Genomic DNA, 15,869 nt, shown 5'->3' with positions numbered 1-15,869 from the left:
CTATAGGAGGGTTTCTTTTGCATTAGCTCCATTTAGATACGGCGTGCGGAAACATATGTACAAATTCACACAGACGCACATGCGAGCTCGTGCGCACACATTCGCTGTCCAAACGGCCCCATCTGCGCGTAGCCAGACACAACATACACAATCGACACTCCCCCCATGGTTAACATGCATCGAGCAACATTCGGCAATTTTAAGCACGCAACGTCAATGCTGTCTAGCATTAAATGTACGAAAGCAAGGAAATCTACCAACTCCGGTTGGTAAAGAGAAAGACGTTTAGTGAAAGCCGAAAAGCGTCTCTCTCGCTCCGCACACACACCCCTTCTGGTTCTGGGCCTACAGCTCCGGCTTGATTTGCATACCAAGTGGCGGTAATGTTGTTAGGTTTATGCAATAAAGACGAGCGGCCAGCGTCTGTGAGGCAGTAGCCAGTTAGAGAGGACAGATGGGCCGACGTGAGGTAAGAGCTCTAATCCCATCAGCGCTGGGATCAGCCTGCCATCTGGACATCCCTTGCACAATTACAAGACATTTTACGCGCTGGAACAAAGGAAGGTTGCAGCAGGCAGGATGGGACCTGTTAGAGTGCCTCAATATTGGGGCGTGCAAGTAAGAAGGTGACAAACACGCCGGCCGCCATGTTGCCATGGAAGACGTTTCAAGTCTGATTAAAGCTTCACGCTGAGACGACGTGGTGTTCTGTAGACAATACACACGGGAAAACCGGCACGCACATGCGCACGCTCTCTTCCTTGTTGACCGTCCACTCGAGGCCGAGGAAGCCTTTGGAAACAAAGCCAGCGATTCCTGTGAGCGTAAAGAACTGTGGTGGGTGCCACACGATTTTTGACGGGGAGTAATTCTGCACGTGCATGCATGCAAATCAACATGTGTACAACAATCACTTATGCATTGATTTAATAATTGCACATTGGTTTTAACTTCATTCAATTAAACATGTGCTTCAACTAAGATACTATTTTGAAATATAGTGGGATGAAATGTGGGATGCAGATTTTGCAACACGTTAGCAACACAACGTTCATAGGTTCGATCCATGACATACCTTAAGTTGCTTCAGATAAAATGCATAAATCTATATATGTAATATGTAGAAGTGTGTAATGTTAGCACATATAACCAGCTAAATTGTTCTTGCTTGTTAAAACACGTTCCTGACCGTCACTTCCTAGTGGAGTGTTGAACTTGGCCTCTCCAGGCTGCCATAGAGCATGTCTGCTTTCTCCAATTTCCATCATCTGCTTGAGTGCATTTCGCACGTATATCATTAGCTGACGAACACAGGCTGTGTAATTCACTCCTTTATGCTTTCCATTCAACACATGTTCCCTCTCTATATTCACGCAGAATGTATGCAAATGCTCAGCGGCAGAGGGGGAGCGGCCTGGCAGCCCACTCTCCGGGACGGGGGGGAGCGTTGCGAATTCCGAGGCAATGCATGGTGATCTCAGGCCGCAGCTGCCAGACCGCCCCCTACATCGTGGGCCCGTTCGCACCTTGCGTGTTTTTCTTCAACGCACCCCCCCCCCCTCCCTACCATTCACCTACACAAAGTAAATTTGTTTACTGTAATTTTTGGTGAATGATTTGCTATAATTGGTTGCGCTGATGAAGGTCAGTCCCTTTGAGGAGTCGTGTCTGTCTTTGGAGACTTGATCCTCTTTCAAACGCTCTGCCTGCAATTAAGAAAAGTAAATGTCATTCCCGAGCCTCAGAAATGAAAATTTGTACGAACTTATTAGCATGAAGTCAACAGCTCTAGTTAAGGGCAAGCTCCCCGCGTGCGTGCGTGCAAGCTCGGGGCTTCTGGTGTTCTGGGAGCCGAGGGGAATGAGTAAATATAACCTCCACTAGTCCAACATTAAGGCAAACAAAGAGAGCTGCCTTGTCTGGGCTGTACTACACAACAATACCTAATGTTGATTAACTAGGGCTGGATAGACAGACAGACCTGCCCACACAAGGACTTAACCTCACAGATTCACCTTGTGTAACGGCAATGCACAATTTATTATTTATTGCCTTGTAAGGCAAGCATCGCTATTGCTGATGCTCATTTTTAGGGTTAAACCTGAGTATCAAACTTGTGGCACATAATCAAACCTGCCAAAAATTACCATTGAGCCATGATGTATCTAGGGACCAGAGTATTATAGAGACAATGCCCTAAAAGCCAAAACTTATTGGCAACCATTTTGCCACACTATGTCCACCATTTATAAGTTTTGCACGTCCAGCATCTTTCTCAAAAAAAAAAAAAATTATTAGTAGTACTATTCCAAGTTCAATTATAGTCCAGTTAACATAAGCAATGTAACAAAAATCAGGCCTATTACAGCAGCATTAGTATTGACATAAGTACTTAATATTTTGGTGATAAATGATGTCAGAGCTTGTGGGTTGATGAAAATGATGTCATGGGCTTTTAATGGAGGGGAAAGATTCTAAGCGGCGAGGTTCTAAAGAGGCCAAGCATCTGTGCATTATTAATAACCTTTAAAATCTAAAAGCCATTGTGTGCCCCTTGAAAAAGAAAAAAGGGAACACAAGTGGTAAAATACAATGAAAACAGCTGAAGGTGAAGGGCTACTGTTGTTTTAGCATCCAGGCTCTCTTTCCACGGGAGTTATTATTGAAGATGTGCTATCGAGGGGGCTGGCGGAACAGAGTCAACACAGTAAAGAGGAAAATCTGATCAAAGCACACGGCGCTAAGACGCTAACAGGGGGTCGAGTCGCCCTGGGCCTCCGACCGCGTACTACTGTGATAGCACCACTCGACTCCACGGGGGCAAGGGGGGCAGTACAATAATGTATGCTAATGAGCCATTGGCTAAGTTCACGACAAAGGCGGGGTCAGAGGCACGACCTCATTTTCTCTTTGCGTGTGCCACCATTAGCATGACGGCTAGCCGGTTTGAATCTTAAACTCGTGAACGCTGCCTCATTTCCCTTATAATCTCATTTTACAGACCCCGAAAAGGCAAAAAAGCACTCATTACCGAATGATAAGAGCCACGGGGAGATGAAAGGTTGGAAGAGAAGAGGAGGTTGGAAGTTTTTAAACCAAAGGCGAAGTTTGCGGATAAAAAGGCCCGACCCAATTAGTGGGTGCATGAAAAATCGAAGTCTCTCTTTTTTGCATGCCCGTCGCCCGTGCTTTGGTCTGCAACCTTTTGATTGACTGATCTTAGATCTGTAAAAGCAGGACAGATAAATCGGCAGGGCTTAATCGTCGGTATCATCCATTTTTGCCCTTGAGCTTCGTATAGCCGTCTGCGTTTTCGCCTTACTTACAGATTTGGCCCAAATCATTCACACTTTTTTACTAGAGTGTTATGTAATGTCTGCACAAAAGCATGGTGCTAAGAGTTGTGTTATGTGTTCTGTTATAAGCAGCTACCCCGTGCATAAAAGCCATTAGCCCAAGCGAAGGCTGGACCACCGGCGGAGCCACCGTCATCATCATTGGCGATAACTTCTTCGACGGACTTCAGGTCGTGTTCGGCACCATGCTGGTGTGGAGCGAGGTAAGACTGCGAACGTCGACGTGAACCCCGATAATGACATACGGGATATTTGCCTAAGCGTTTGTTTCTATAACAGCCTTCTAATGAACTTCATTAGATTCAATAAAAAGTGATTCCGTGAAAACTGTGATTATACACAGTTTATGAAGCTCTGCTTCTACAGGTTTAATGCAATTACGCCGTCATCCGTTTATTGTCGCCTTTACATTTACTTTTTGTTCATTTCACGCCACATAAACATATAAATAAGAGTGAAATAAAGGCGTGCAGAAGCTGCGTTGTAATTAGCTCAAACCTAATAAAGACTTCAGGTTAGTGTGTTCCTTTATGAGTTGATAAAGCTGTCTGGCATAGATTTGCCGGTAGGAGACTCGACGAGCCAATCAGTGTTTGTTTATTCTATTTTATTATTTTTCTTTTCCTAGTTTAATCACAAGAGCAGATAAGGAGTTAGATAAACAAACTGCATGCTAAACAGCCCGACAATAAGTCCACAGAGGCCTCCGCCGCGTTCCTCGCCGAACCGTGAGGTCTTGCAAAACAATTGAACAATTAGGGGTGAAATATCTCAGAGGGGGAACATACGAGCTGGAGGAGAACAGCCAGGCAAAGCAGCGAAGGAAACACATATGGAGATGATTTGAGCAGGGCTCCTGCCCCTTGGCCTTTTCGGAGCTCATTGTAAGCCAAGGTCTATTTGCTGATTTTAACTTGGGGAAAAACTGGGAAATTTGGACTAGGTTTACTTTTTTTAAAGGGTTTGCGAGTAAGTCGGAGCCAGCTGATGAAATCTAAAATTGTTGATGTAGTTTGCATGGTCCTAACCGAGTTACTTGTCTCTCATAGCTTATAACACCCCATGCCATCCGAGTGCAGACCCCTCCAAGACATATCCCGGGCGTCGTAGAAGTTACCCTGTCCTACAAGTCAAAGCAGTTCTGCAAAGGGGCACCTGGCCGATTTGTGTACACAGGTGAGTTGAATTCCTATCAATTGGTTTGTGTATCCCTTTTCAGAGATGGTTATTACCGGCTCAATCCATAAGTGTTGAACTCCAACACATCTCTCTCACACTTTCTCTCTGTAACCCTATATCGCCTTCATCTGGGGAGGGCAATGGAGTTGGGGGCAGCTGCCAACTCCAGTTAATCTCAAACCATGACAACACATCTCCAACCCCTTTTCCCCCACACCCTGCGCTCTATTCCATACAAAAACACTTCTGTTTCCTGCTGTCCAGTTTACCTGTGTGTGCGACCACCGCACAAGGTTGTGCTTTGTGTGCATTTTGGGTGCGATTGTGTTTTCACCCCCATGGATCTTGGGCTTGGTTGTTGGTAAGATGAGTGTAATCACTCCCTCGGTATTGCTGATACCGAAGGGGACGCGGTCACTCTGTGTTTGACCTGGAAGCTGTGTGTCTGATCCCAAATTGAGTGGGACAATGAGATAATCATCAGGAATTACTCTCACACTCAGGAATGTCAGAGAGAGAGAGAGAGAGAGAGAGAGAGAGAGACAGAGGTGAGGAAGGGGCCCTTGGTCCCCTCAGGCAGCTGTTCCCCATCTCAGCCCCACTGAGGCTACGGGCCGACTCTCCCTCCCACATTTAACCCTCTCAGCAGGGGCAGGGCAGAGGCCAACAAGCCCCTGAGATAATGAAACCCGAGAACACAAGGCCAGCTAATACCAGACCTGCTCAGACATTAATGTCTGCCATCATTAAAGCCACAGAGACTTTGGGACTGCATTGCTAAGAAACATGTGCTTATGCTAATAAGTGCAAAACAGGGAGCTGGTGTCAGATTCAGCACTTACAATCATGTTTGACGAACATCTGCGTCATCAGACCTTTAAACAATGATTGTTGTAACCATCATTTCTGACCAAAATAAAATTGTGGTATCTTGGGTTGCATTAACTAGTATTTTGGATGGAAATTATGGTTAACATGGTAATGTTTTGAAAGCGTCAGACTTTTTATAAATCTGTAAATCTATAGGGGTGGTTTCCCATCCACGGTTTAGATTAGTCCAGGACTAGGCCTTAGTTATATTAGGACATTTAAGTAATTTTTACAAAAAAACAATACTGGGGTGCATCTTGAGACAAAACAATGGCACTGATATATGTTAGGATATGTCAGTACAAGGTAAAGGCAGCTCAGACATGCATTTTAGTCTGGGACTAGGATAACCCTGTCTTGGAAACTGGCCCATAATGTATATATTGCATATGTATTTATCTGTCTTTCTTATCAATACAGGCATTTATCGTATGCTGAATGTTTACTGGACGCCGTAGTAGCTTCTCTGTCACTCGGATCTTGAGATGTTTGTTGTTTGTTTTCCCTGACTGATCCTGGTTCCTACTCATCAGCGATGAGATATAATTACTGTCTGAGATCTTGAGGACTTAGTTAATTATCCCCTCAAATTAAAGAAGGGAAGACACAGACTACACACCCCATCCCTCTCATGTTTTGAACTCCAATCCCCATAATACCTCAGGTCAAACACACACACAGTAGACTGAGTCAGTTTTTTGTAATGCTTGCTGTTGGTATACAAGCTGAGTAATATTTCCATCATATTTCCTATTTAAAGCTTATTTATTAATAATTTTTTTGTTACATTTTGCTTGTTATTGTGAATATATATTTATGCATTTTGCTTCCACTTGCTATTTTTCCTTTTAAAAACGTATTTTCCTGCATTTTTTAGACTCTTGTAAGTGCAATCGATTGGAACAAATTGCTGAGTTTATGTCTGTAATTAGTTCATAAACAGATGCTTTGAACTGGAAATGATAGAAACGTTCAGATGCTGTAGCTGTGTGTGTGTGTGCGTGTGTGTTTGATAAATTGTGTAATGGCTGGCTATTTTACAAAATGATTTTCAAACAGGCTAAACAGAGTGTTTTGCTAGGCGTTTTAGGTGCCGACCACCCTCTCGTCTTTGAGTTACACACCCTCTCTCTCATCTGATACTTCACAGTCAATTAAATGCAGTGCTATGGCCTCTGTTTCACAGGGGTGTAGTGCTCAGATATGAGGTTGATCCTGAGCAGTGTGCAACGGCCATCTGTTAAGTGATGTATGCTGTGATATAACCATGCATGGGCGAGAGTAAACGGTCACTGTATCCAAGTTTATTACTGAAATATACTATATAATATAAATATATATATATATTGAATCTCACAAAAAATGAAACATGTTCAGGTCACAGAAAAACAAAAGATAATTACAGCCATTGGAAAGTTTGCATTGTGATGTTATTTTCATAACAAATTATCCTTACTGTAATGCATTACTGCGGTACTGATGTTATTCATATTATTTCATTATTTATATTATCTGTAGAAGCCTGCACATTTTGTATACAAACATATATAAACATATTTATAATCATACATTTATATTAATAAAAAAGAGAAACATGGATGGAAATTAAAACTTTTCTGAACAACAAAGCCGGTGGTGGTGGCCTCTATCTATCTATCTATCTATCTATCTATCTATCTATCTATCTATCTATCTATCTATCTATCTATCTATCTATCTATCTATCATCTATCATCTATCTATCTATCTATCTATCTATCTATCTATCTATCTATCTATCTACCTACCTACCTACCTACCTACCTACCTACCTACCTACCTACCTACCTACCTACCTACCTATCCATCTATCCATCCATCCACCAGCTTTGTTGTTTTAGCAAAGTTTTAATGTCCATCCATATCTATGTTTCTCTTTTTTATTAAGATACAATCATAAAATACAGCAAATATGCACAAAATTAAAAACAAAACAATTTTCAAAACTAAATGTCTTCTTCAGGCATCAGTCAGTATTTAGTGTTGAGTTTTAGTTTTTGAGAAAAATCTTGAGTTTTATTTTTTATTCATTTAGGTTTAAAATGTTCAGCTTATATTTAAGAGACTGAGAAATAATTATGTATGATCACTATATCATTGCAAAAACAACAAATCTAATGCTGACATGGTGGCTTAAGACTTTTGCACAGTACTATACATATACACACACACACATATATAAAAAATAAATCTGAAAATAAATAAATAAATAAATTATATATATATATATATATATATATATATATATATATATATATATATATATATATATATAATTTATTTATTTATTTATTTTCAGATTTATTTTTTATCAGATTTATCAGATTTTTCTTGCATTACAGTACTGAGCGTTTGGAAAGGTGGGGGCTTTTTGTTTAATGTCACATTGCAAAATATATTAATGACTAAAAACAACCTTCATTTTTTCTCTAATTCGTATATTATTTGATTTGACATAAAAAACGACATGTTCTTGGTTCGGTGAGATTTACCCAAACACCCTTTGAGATATTAGACTTAATGTGATGTAGGCTGTGATGTGTTGGCGCTCGAGGTGTGATAAAAGTCCCCCGTGTTCGTTCAGATGTGATGCCAATCGCCTGTCAGAGCACCGCGCTACTTTAAGAGTCGATAATTCTGCTCCATCACGGCCAACACAAGCCGCCTGTCTCCGAAGTCAATGCTCTTTAAACAAATTACTCTGGCCAGACTCTGAAAACAGCTTCTAATGTCCTCCAGCACTCTCCAACGCCTCTGGCTCTGACATAGCTAAACAGCAGTGAAATTAAACACGCTGCAAAAATCCACGAAGACCCTCGCTCACCGAAGACCGCCGGTGAGGGGACGACGGTATCGCGTAAGGTTATGCAAACACGCGAGAGGGTCTCGGTAGTTTATGAGCTGCCAGGAAAGAGCCTAAAACAATGTGTTATTCAATACAAGTCATCCATTAACACTCACATCTACCGTGTGTGTAAGCGAGGCCATTTACAGCTTCGGGCTCTTACCATCTTCATTTAAAAGCAGACATTGCAGTGGTTTATTGAGTGTGCATCCCATTGTATCCTTTAAAGGACTGTGTTGTAACATTTTCTCAAGCTTTAACCTTGTGCGTGCATGTCTTTTGTTAACACATGGCCACCGCTGGGCCATCTGATACCCGTATTGGTTATCCATTGATCAGGCCTGGCATGAAACAGCTTGTCAGAAGGGTCCATAAAAAAGGAAGAAAAAATCAAAGCGGGACAGGCATGCGTTTGTCCCTTTGCCAATAACGCTCGACTTTCGGATGCTCGGTTTAGCTGATCCGGCTGTTTTAAAAAGCCCATCCAGATGTTTCTCTAAGCTGTTGTCGGAATTGACAAACACTTTTTAAGGCCCTTAAAAAGGCCCTTTGAAAGATAAGCATGACCTCCCTGTAAACAAATCGGACTCACGCCTTGTGCGCGGTAATACGTGCCGTTTTTATGACCCAAATTCGCAGGCAGCAATGATCTGCTTTGGCTTCTAACAAGGGGAAAGTGAGAGATATAAATTAAGATATATATGTATGTGACCGCTCTGGCACTAATAGACGCTTTAACAGAGCCAGGCCTCCTGAGCGCTTTTACAAACGATTTTGAACACTGACAACAGCCATAAATAAAGCTCAACGTTGCACTCTAATTGCATCAAAGCTATTGCTTTCTATTTAGGCACGGTCACCAGTGACCACGGCCTTAACGCTTCACTGGAGGAACGGAGAAGAGGAAAAAGAGAAGAGCTATCACCCTTCCACACTATTCGTCCTAATCAGTGACACCCATTTACTAGAATTGTCGAAAATGAACCATACTTCATACAGAAATCGCACACTTACCGGCCTTCATTTGTCAGGGCGGATTTGAGGGCCAGTAAACTTTTTCTTTTCTCAGATGGGATTGTAGACATGCATCAAAATGTTAAAAAATGATTTGCCAGGGAGCGCCCTCGCACATTTATCAGGACTAGGGAACATTATTTGCTAATTTCCAAACCTGCTGCGTGACAGGGTGCTCCGTCTTTTAACCCAGCGTGACTGCTTTGGACTCCTGTTTTTCCTATTTTGCCCCTCCCATTTTTTAGCCCCTTCTAACAAGAGCCATTTGTCTATCATTCCGCTCCCAGAGACTTTGACCACGGCACGCTCTCAGGCTCTCCGAGGGCCACGAGCTCCCGGCCTGTTGATTGGCCGGCGGTCCTGATAAATCACAAAGTTTCCTTGTCAAGGTGAAGGTATCGACTCAACTGCGCCGAAACTGACAAAACGCACGGTGGAGGAAACGGTCATTTATCATAGCACAAAAGGACAAAGAGGTCATCGCGCCCCCTTCACTCACTCAACCCTCTGCCTCGCTAAAGATGCCCGACCGGATCCTGGCACGGACACGCTCGCACGCTGGAACCAAACATGGGCCTTCATTAGACTAATTACTGACATTTAGAGGCAATTAACCTCTGACGCAAGTGTTTAAAAACGTAAAAACGACCCAGGAACATTTAGCCCCCTCTACGTACTGTAAATAGTAATACCCGCAGTTCAGCTGCAAGCTCGTGCACTTCATAAGGAAGTGCATGGCTCCTCTAAGCATGAGGGGGTAAACACGGCGGCGTATCAGTGAATTATCTGTTACCGACTTGCACTGTGCTATCTGTGCATCAGACAGTCATCTCCACCCACTGACTCGCAGGGCATAAGCTTGATCTGATAGGACTGTAAACACACACATACACTACCAGTAGTAATCAGAGGCAGGGAGGAAATGTAAACAGAGATATTTGAACACAATCCAGCAGTTGTTTTCTCTCCATTTTCTTGTTCAGCACATTCAATACAACAATCGTCGTTCCCAAAACACTTTATAGAGCACGATCTTACAGTATGCATTTTTTTATATATTTTCCAAATAACTACTGACACGATAGAGTCCGATGCGTAAGATAAACTTGAACTTGGTTACATTACGGTTTTGCCAAAATAACTTGTGAGATGTATGATACTCGATCATGTAAGCAAAGTCAACTGTGATAACAAGGGGTTTGGTTTATTTATTTTATTTTATTATTTTGGGCCTATGGTTAGACACCCAAATGTCTCCCCTGTGTTTGGACGGCTCTTAGATGTCTTTTAAATGCAAAATTGCTTGCTGGGTCATTGGTTTGCTCCAATGTCCATATTTGACCCAACCATGTATTCAAACAACCCAGCATTTTGAATTGAAATAACCCAGCGTTCATCCAGATTTTACCCAACCCAGCATATTTACAGTGTGTTTTAATGATGAGAACCGCTCACTTTATCTAGAACCAAGAATTGAGGATGTGATGAGCAGATGAGAATTTTTCTTTAGAAAATATTATTACTTCAGAGAAGACCACGGCATTATTGTGAGCAATGTCGCACCGTTGGGGATTGTGGTGATATTTTTAATACGATATTGTGACAAGCTACGACTCTATAATAAGCAGCGGACCAAAAAAGATTCAGCAAACCTCTGCAAGTGCTGGACGGGTGGAGTGTACCCTCTCTCTGCGAAGAGACTTGCACTGGGGTGATTTGGGTATAATTGGCCCTGCTGGTTTCTATTTTGGCTGGGTTCATTTTTTCCTCCGGCAGCTTTAAATAGGTTTGTCCTCCCTAAGTCAGAGAAATTAGTCATGCTCCAGTGGTCCGAGCTGGTTCTGATGGATGGAGCTCTCGCTGCTTGTTCTCCAACATCTTCCCGGTTGCCGCTCGCCTCACCTCTGTGACCCGATCCTAACCCACATGCACTGAATTCATCACCAAATTTATTTATAGATTAATGAGAGAAGCTGCGAAGTATTGACCGGCGGAGGAAAACACAACTCATCTCGGATGAGGATGAAAATGCAGCAATAATTTAGAGGCCATCGATTCGCCCGCCCCCCGTCCATGTATCGATCTTCATTTTACAATATTAATTTGCGTCTGCGATCGGCGGAGATCCAATTCGATTTGATATCGGTGAGCTATTAAAGTACTGCGTTTGACTTTAGATCTGAGGTGAATCACATGGGTGGTGAGCAGTATGCTGACAGAAGAAGAAGAAATTGAGAAATAGATGGGTCTTCTTTAACCTTACTTGTTACCGAAATAGACTAGGAATGTAATTTCTGTCAGGGAAATAAAATATGAACGGTGTAGGTCGCTAGAGTGGGCTTCTCTTGTCCTGTCGACACTTTATCGGTGACTCCCCCCTCTCTCTCATCATCGTGCCTGTATCGGTTCAAAGTTCATGAAATTTCTATGAGCATTGATCCGGCTCCATTGATTTTTTTTCCTCACACACTCTTTTTTTTACTCCGCAGATCTTTGAAATTTTAATTTCCGGAGTATCTGAATTTCTCGGAGATGAAATGGTTTCCTCTGAGACAGCTGGCAATAAAATGAAGAAGTTAGCGCCACGTCAAAGATCCCCGGCTCTCTCTGTTCTCATGAAACCCTGCGTTTTTATCCCTCATTCTCACTTTTTTTGCTCACACCAAGCTTTAAATTTGACAAATTTTGCCATCCATCAGCTAGTTTTTCCCCTTTTAGTTGTCCATCCTTGTGTCTATTCTACCTTAATTCTTAAAAATCGCTTTCATATAAACATATTACTGTTCAGCCAGTGGGATGAGTGTCAGTATAATAGTCATCTTTTGGGTTTTAAAATTTCAGACATTTAAATAGTACCTAGGCTGCAAAAAAATATTTTCAAGAAAAATATCTTTTCAGTAAAAATATCTAAAAATTCTTAAATTAGGATGCAAAACGACCCAAGAAAATTAATCTAGTTTTTAGACCAAAAATATCAAATTTAAGTGATTGTGTGCATAAAACAAGCAAAACAATCTGCCAATAGGGTAAGCAAAAAAATCGTGCACATTTTTTTGCTTGTTCTATGTACAAAATCACTTAAATTTGAAATGTTTGGTCTTAAAACTAGACTTATTTTCTTGGGTCATTTCGCTCATCAAGAAAAAGCAGCTTAATTTAAGAATTTTTATATATTTTTACTGAAAACAACACAAAAATACTAGAAAATCTTTTTTGCAGTGTAAATGTTTTTTTTTTTGCATTAGTTGTTAATGTAAGTCTAGCCCCACAACAAACATGCACTTATTTTCAAACCAGCATTGGGTCAAAAAGAAACCCCTTAGGGTTATAATTTAACTTAGCTGTGTTGTTCTAACCCACTGTTGGTTCAAATCTAAACATTTTCTGGGTTAATTTTACCCAACGACTGGGTTTGTCCCTTTTTGACCCAAAGCTGGTTGAAAATAACCCAGCATTTTTAATAGAATAGATACAGTTAAGTTTGTCCAAACTTCCAAATAGTGTTGTGCATTGATTATAAAGTTTAGGGGCGTGACTTTGTGTTGAGCACTGTGATTATGGATATTTTTTTAATTTTTATACATCACAAGTGTTTTTCTTCATTTTTCCCTCGTGAAAAGCATCTGTGGTCCTTAATTGAGGTTTCTCTCTCCAGTTGACAGTAACAAATGCGTCACTCCTTCACCGGGATTATATTTCAGACGTGTTCAAAGAAATCATAATTATGAAAGTGGCCTGTTTTCAGTAACAGAGAGAAACTCTTAGTCGGGAAGTTGCAGGAAGACAACAGTAATTGCGATGAAAATTGACCTCATTTAAAGCAAAATCCTGCAGCTGCGTTGTAACAAATGAATGCTTTCCTGTTTTTATTATTCTCCATTACACACAAACACTCTCTGATGCGTTTTTTTTTTTTTTCAATTTTCATGTTTTGATTTTGCCACATTTCACTCTCTCAGCTTTGAAATAATAAGCAATATGTGTTAAAAGACATTTCCTTACTGAGTTTTTGTAGTGTGGGTTTTGTAGACAACATCTGACAAACTGCTTTCCCGTAATAAACTTTGATAATCCAAAGATAAACAGAACTATTCCAAGACTCCTCCAAACTCCTGAATTTCCATGAACAGATTTGTGTTTGTGGAAGTTTAACAAAAATTAAAAGTGGTAAATGCTTTTTTGATGATGGAGGAGGGATTGAGATAAGCTCACAGCAGTTAAAGATAATTAGACAGAGCAATAGAGCAACAGTCAGAGCTCCAGTCATTACCAGTGCCAAAGATACACACTTATCATAATCATCAGATGGTATCGATGTGTGGAAGCACGTACAGATTTTATTTTTTTTAGGAATTTGATTGAACTCGACATAGATCTGTAACAGGTTTGAACTAAATGCATTTGGTATATTTTTGGTATATATTTGGTATAAGGCATTAGCAGTGCAAAAGGTCATGGGTTCGGTTCCCAGAGATCACATATATGCTGATAAAAAGTAAAAAGATTTTTATAATGCACAAAAATGCAATTTTTATAAATGAATGTCAATTTAATGTGCATGCATTTACATTATTTATATAAATAATAAGTGTGCGAACCAACACGAGTACATGTATTTACTAGTAAACTTTGTAAGTAAGGCTCTTTCCTCCGTTTTTGCAAATCAGCACACTTGTATTTTATTGTGATGTATTGCAAAACTGTCACTTCCTCGTAACGTTACTATTGCTAAATAAAAACGTGTCACAGTTTAGTATCTGCGGCACTCTGGCGTGTCAGTTTTGAAGAATGACAATATATACAGTCTGCGAGAACAAGGTCAAAGCACTCAATCTTGAAATATACGGAGACGCACATGCACAGACAGGCAGGCAACCGTGTACACGACACGTATATACACAGACTCTGTCTCTCGCGCCAAACTCCGAGTCTGTTTTATGTTAAGTACCCGGCAGATTGTGCTTAACATTCTCTTTTACAAATGAGGGGTGAAAAAAACAACTAAACATGATGACCAGCCCAAGGAGCTTTAGATTTGTCATCTATCAAGCGCAAACCCTTCTGTTCATTCATGCGGCCTGAGAAGCATGCAAGCTCATTAGCAAACACATTTCCTCTTTAGATGGGTGGCTCCATAATTCATATCATAACAGTCCTGTACGAGACGCGAGCTTGATTTGATTTAACGTGTTCGAGTTATGCTTGAGTACTAAACGCACCCCTCCCTCCGCCAATCCGGATGGATAGGACAAATAAACGGAAAATAGACGACAAATAAAGATGTAAGCAAAACGCTGACATATGCCAGGCTTCCAGATACATGCTGGGAAGCAATGGTGACCATTTTCAGTCCCTTTCTCTCTCTCTCACGCTCTCCTTCTCTCATTATCCGTGAGGTCAGTAAGCAGAATTGGGAAGAAACGGAGAGATCAATACAAATTATCCCTGAGCAAACCGCCGCTGACAGTCTGAATTGCAGCATATGTTTACCCAAAATCGGGCAATTTATCTTAATATCAGCAAAGTAATGCGGGACAGGTGAAAGGTCACCTACTCTCCCCACCTCATAATTACCCAGCTCTAAAACAGGAAAGTGCTATTGATTGGCTGAGCCCGCGGCTGGGGGCCGGCCAGTGGGAGGGGCTTAGCCTCAGGCTTGGGATCTAGTGGGCCACATACCAAAAGTCAAGGGGACAGTTGATTGTATGATTTCTTATCATAATAATAATAATTTTATATTGTTAAATCTGTTCTCAATATTTCATACATCATCTTGTGACAGAACAGTCACAGTTTTGTTGTTTAGTAGGATTATTAAAATATACCACTAAATTAAAATAGTTAAACAGTACATAACACCACTAGAAGTTATTTGTAGTTGTTGCTACTGCTAATAAATTAATAAAATGTTTTGGGAGAAACTATGATTACTACGAAGACCCTAAGGGTACATGGAGCAAAAATTAAATAAAGTTTAGTTTCGCGTGCGCACGTGAAACTATCGCGCGCTCACGTGAAACTTTCACATGCGCACGTGAAACTATCGCGTTTCGTTTTGCGTGCTCACATGAAACTATTCACGTATTACTGTTCAGCCAGCGGGACGAGTGTCAGTATAATAGTCATCTTTTGGGTTTTAAAATTTCAGATATTTAAATAGTACCTAGGCTGCAATAAAATATGTTCAAGAAAAATATCTTTTCAGTAAAAATATCTAAAAATTCTTAAATTAAGATGCAAAACGACCCAAGAAAATAAGTCTAGTTTTTAGACCAAATATATCAAATTTAAGTGATTTTGTGCATAAAACAAGCAAAAAAAATCTGCCAATAGAGTAAGCAAAAAAAGCGTGCACATTTTTCTTAAACACTAAATTTAAGAAAAATTCAAGAAAAATTAGCTTACCCCTTTGTCATATTTATTTTTTTGCTTGTTCTATGCACAAAATCACTTAAATTTGAAATGTTTGGTCTTAAAACTAGACTTATTTTCTTGGGTCATTTCGCTCATCAAGAAAAAGCAGCTTAATTTAAGAATTTTTTGATATTTTTACTGAAAACAACACA

The 15,869-nt window shown here is 40.7% G+C and overlaps 1 protein-coding gene across 18 annotated transcripts in view; it reads left to right on the top strand.

Annotated features, from left to right (window-relative positions):
- The window catches only part of ebf3a (EBF transcription factor 3a), a 98,520-nt gene that overhangs the window by 67,892 nt on the left and 14,759 nt on the right, over window positions 1–15,869 (top strand). For 15 of the 18 annotated variants that reach the window (XM_073815013.1, XM_065262972.2, XM_065262983.2 and 12 more), the window contains exons 9-10: window positions 3,426–3,559; window positions 4,406–4,532. In XM_073815013.1, coding sequence (XP_073671114.1) covers window positions 3,426–3,559; window positions 4,406–4,532 — 261 coding nt within the window. The remainder of the gene's footprint in view (window positions 1–3,425; window positions 3,560–4,405; window positions 4,533–15,869) is intronic. The other 3 variants (XM_065262985.2, XM_065262979.2, XM_065262977.2) reach the window with 1 other exon arrangement.

The sequence above is a fragment of the Paramisgurnus dabryanus genome, chromosome 1 (genome assembly GCF_030506205.2).
Source record: "Paramisgurnus dabryanus chromosome 1, PD_genome_1.1, whole genome shotgun sequence".
Classification (NCBI taxonomy): Eukaryota; Metazoa; Chordata; class Actinopteri; order Cypriniformes; family Cobitidae; genus Paramisgurnus; species Paramisgurnus dabryanus.
The sequence above is the reverse complement of the archived record's forward strand: the minus strand, read 5'-3'. Positions and strand labels throughout refer to the sequence as shown.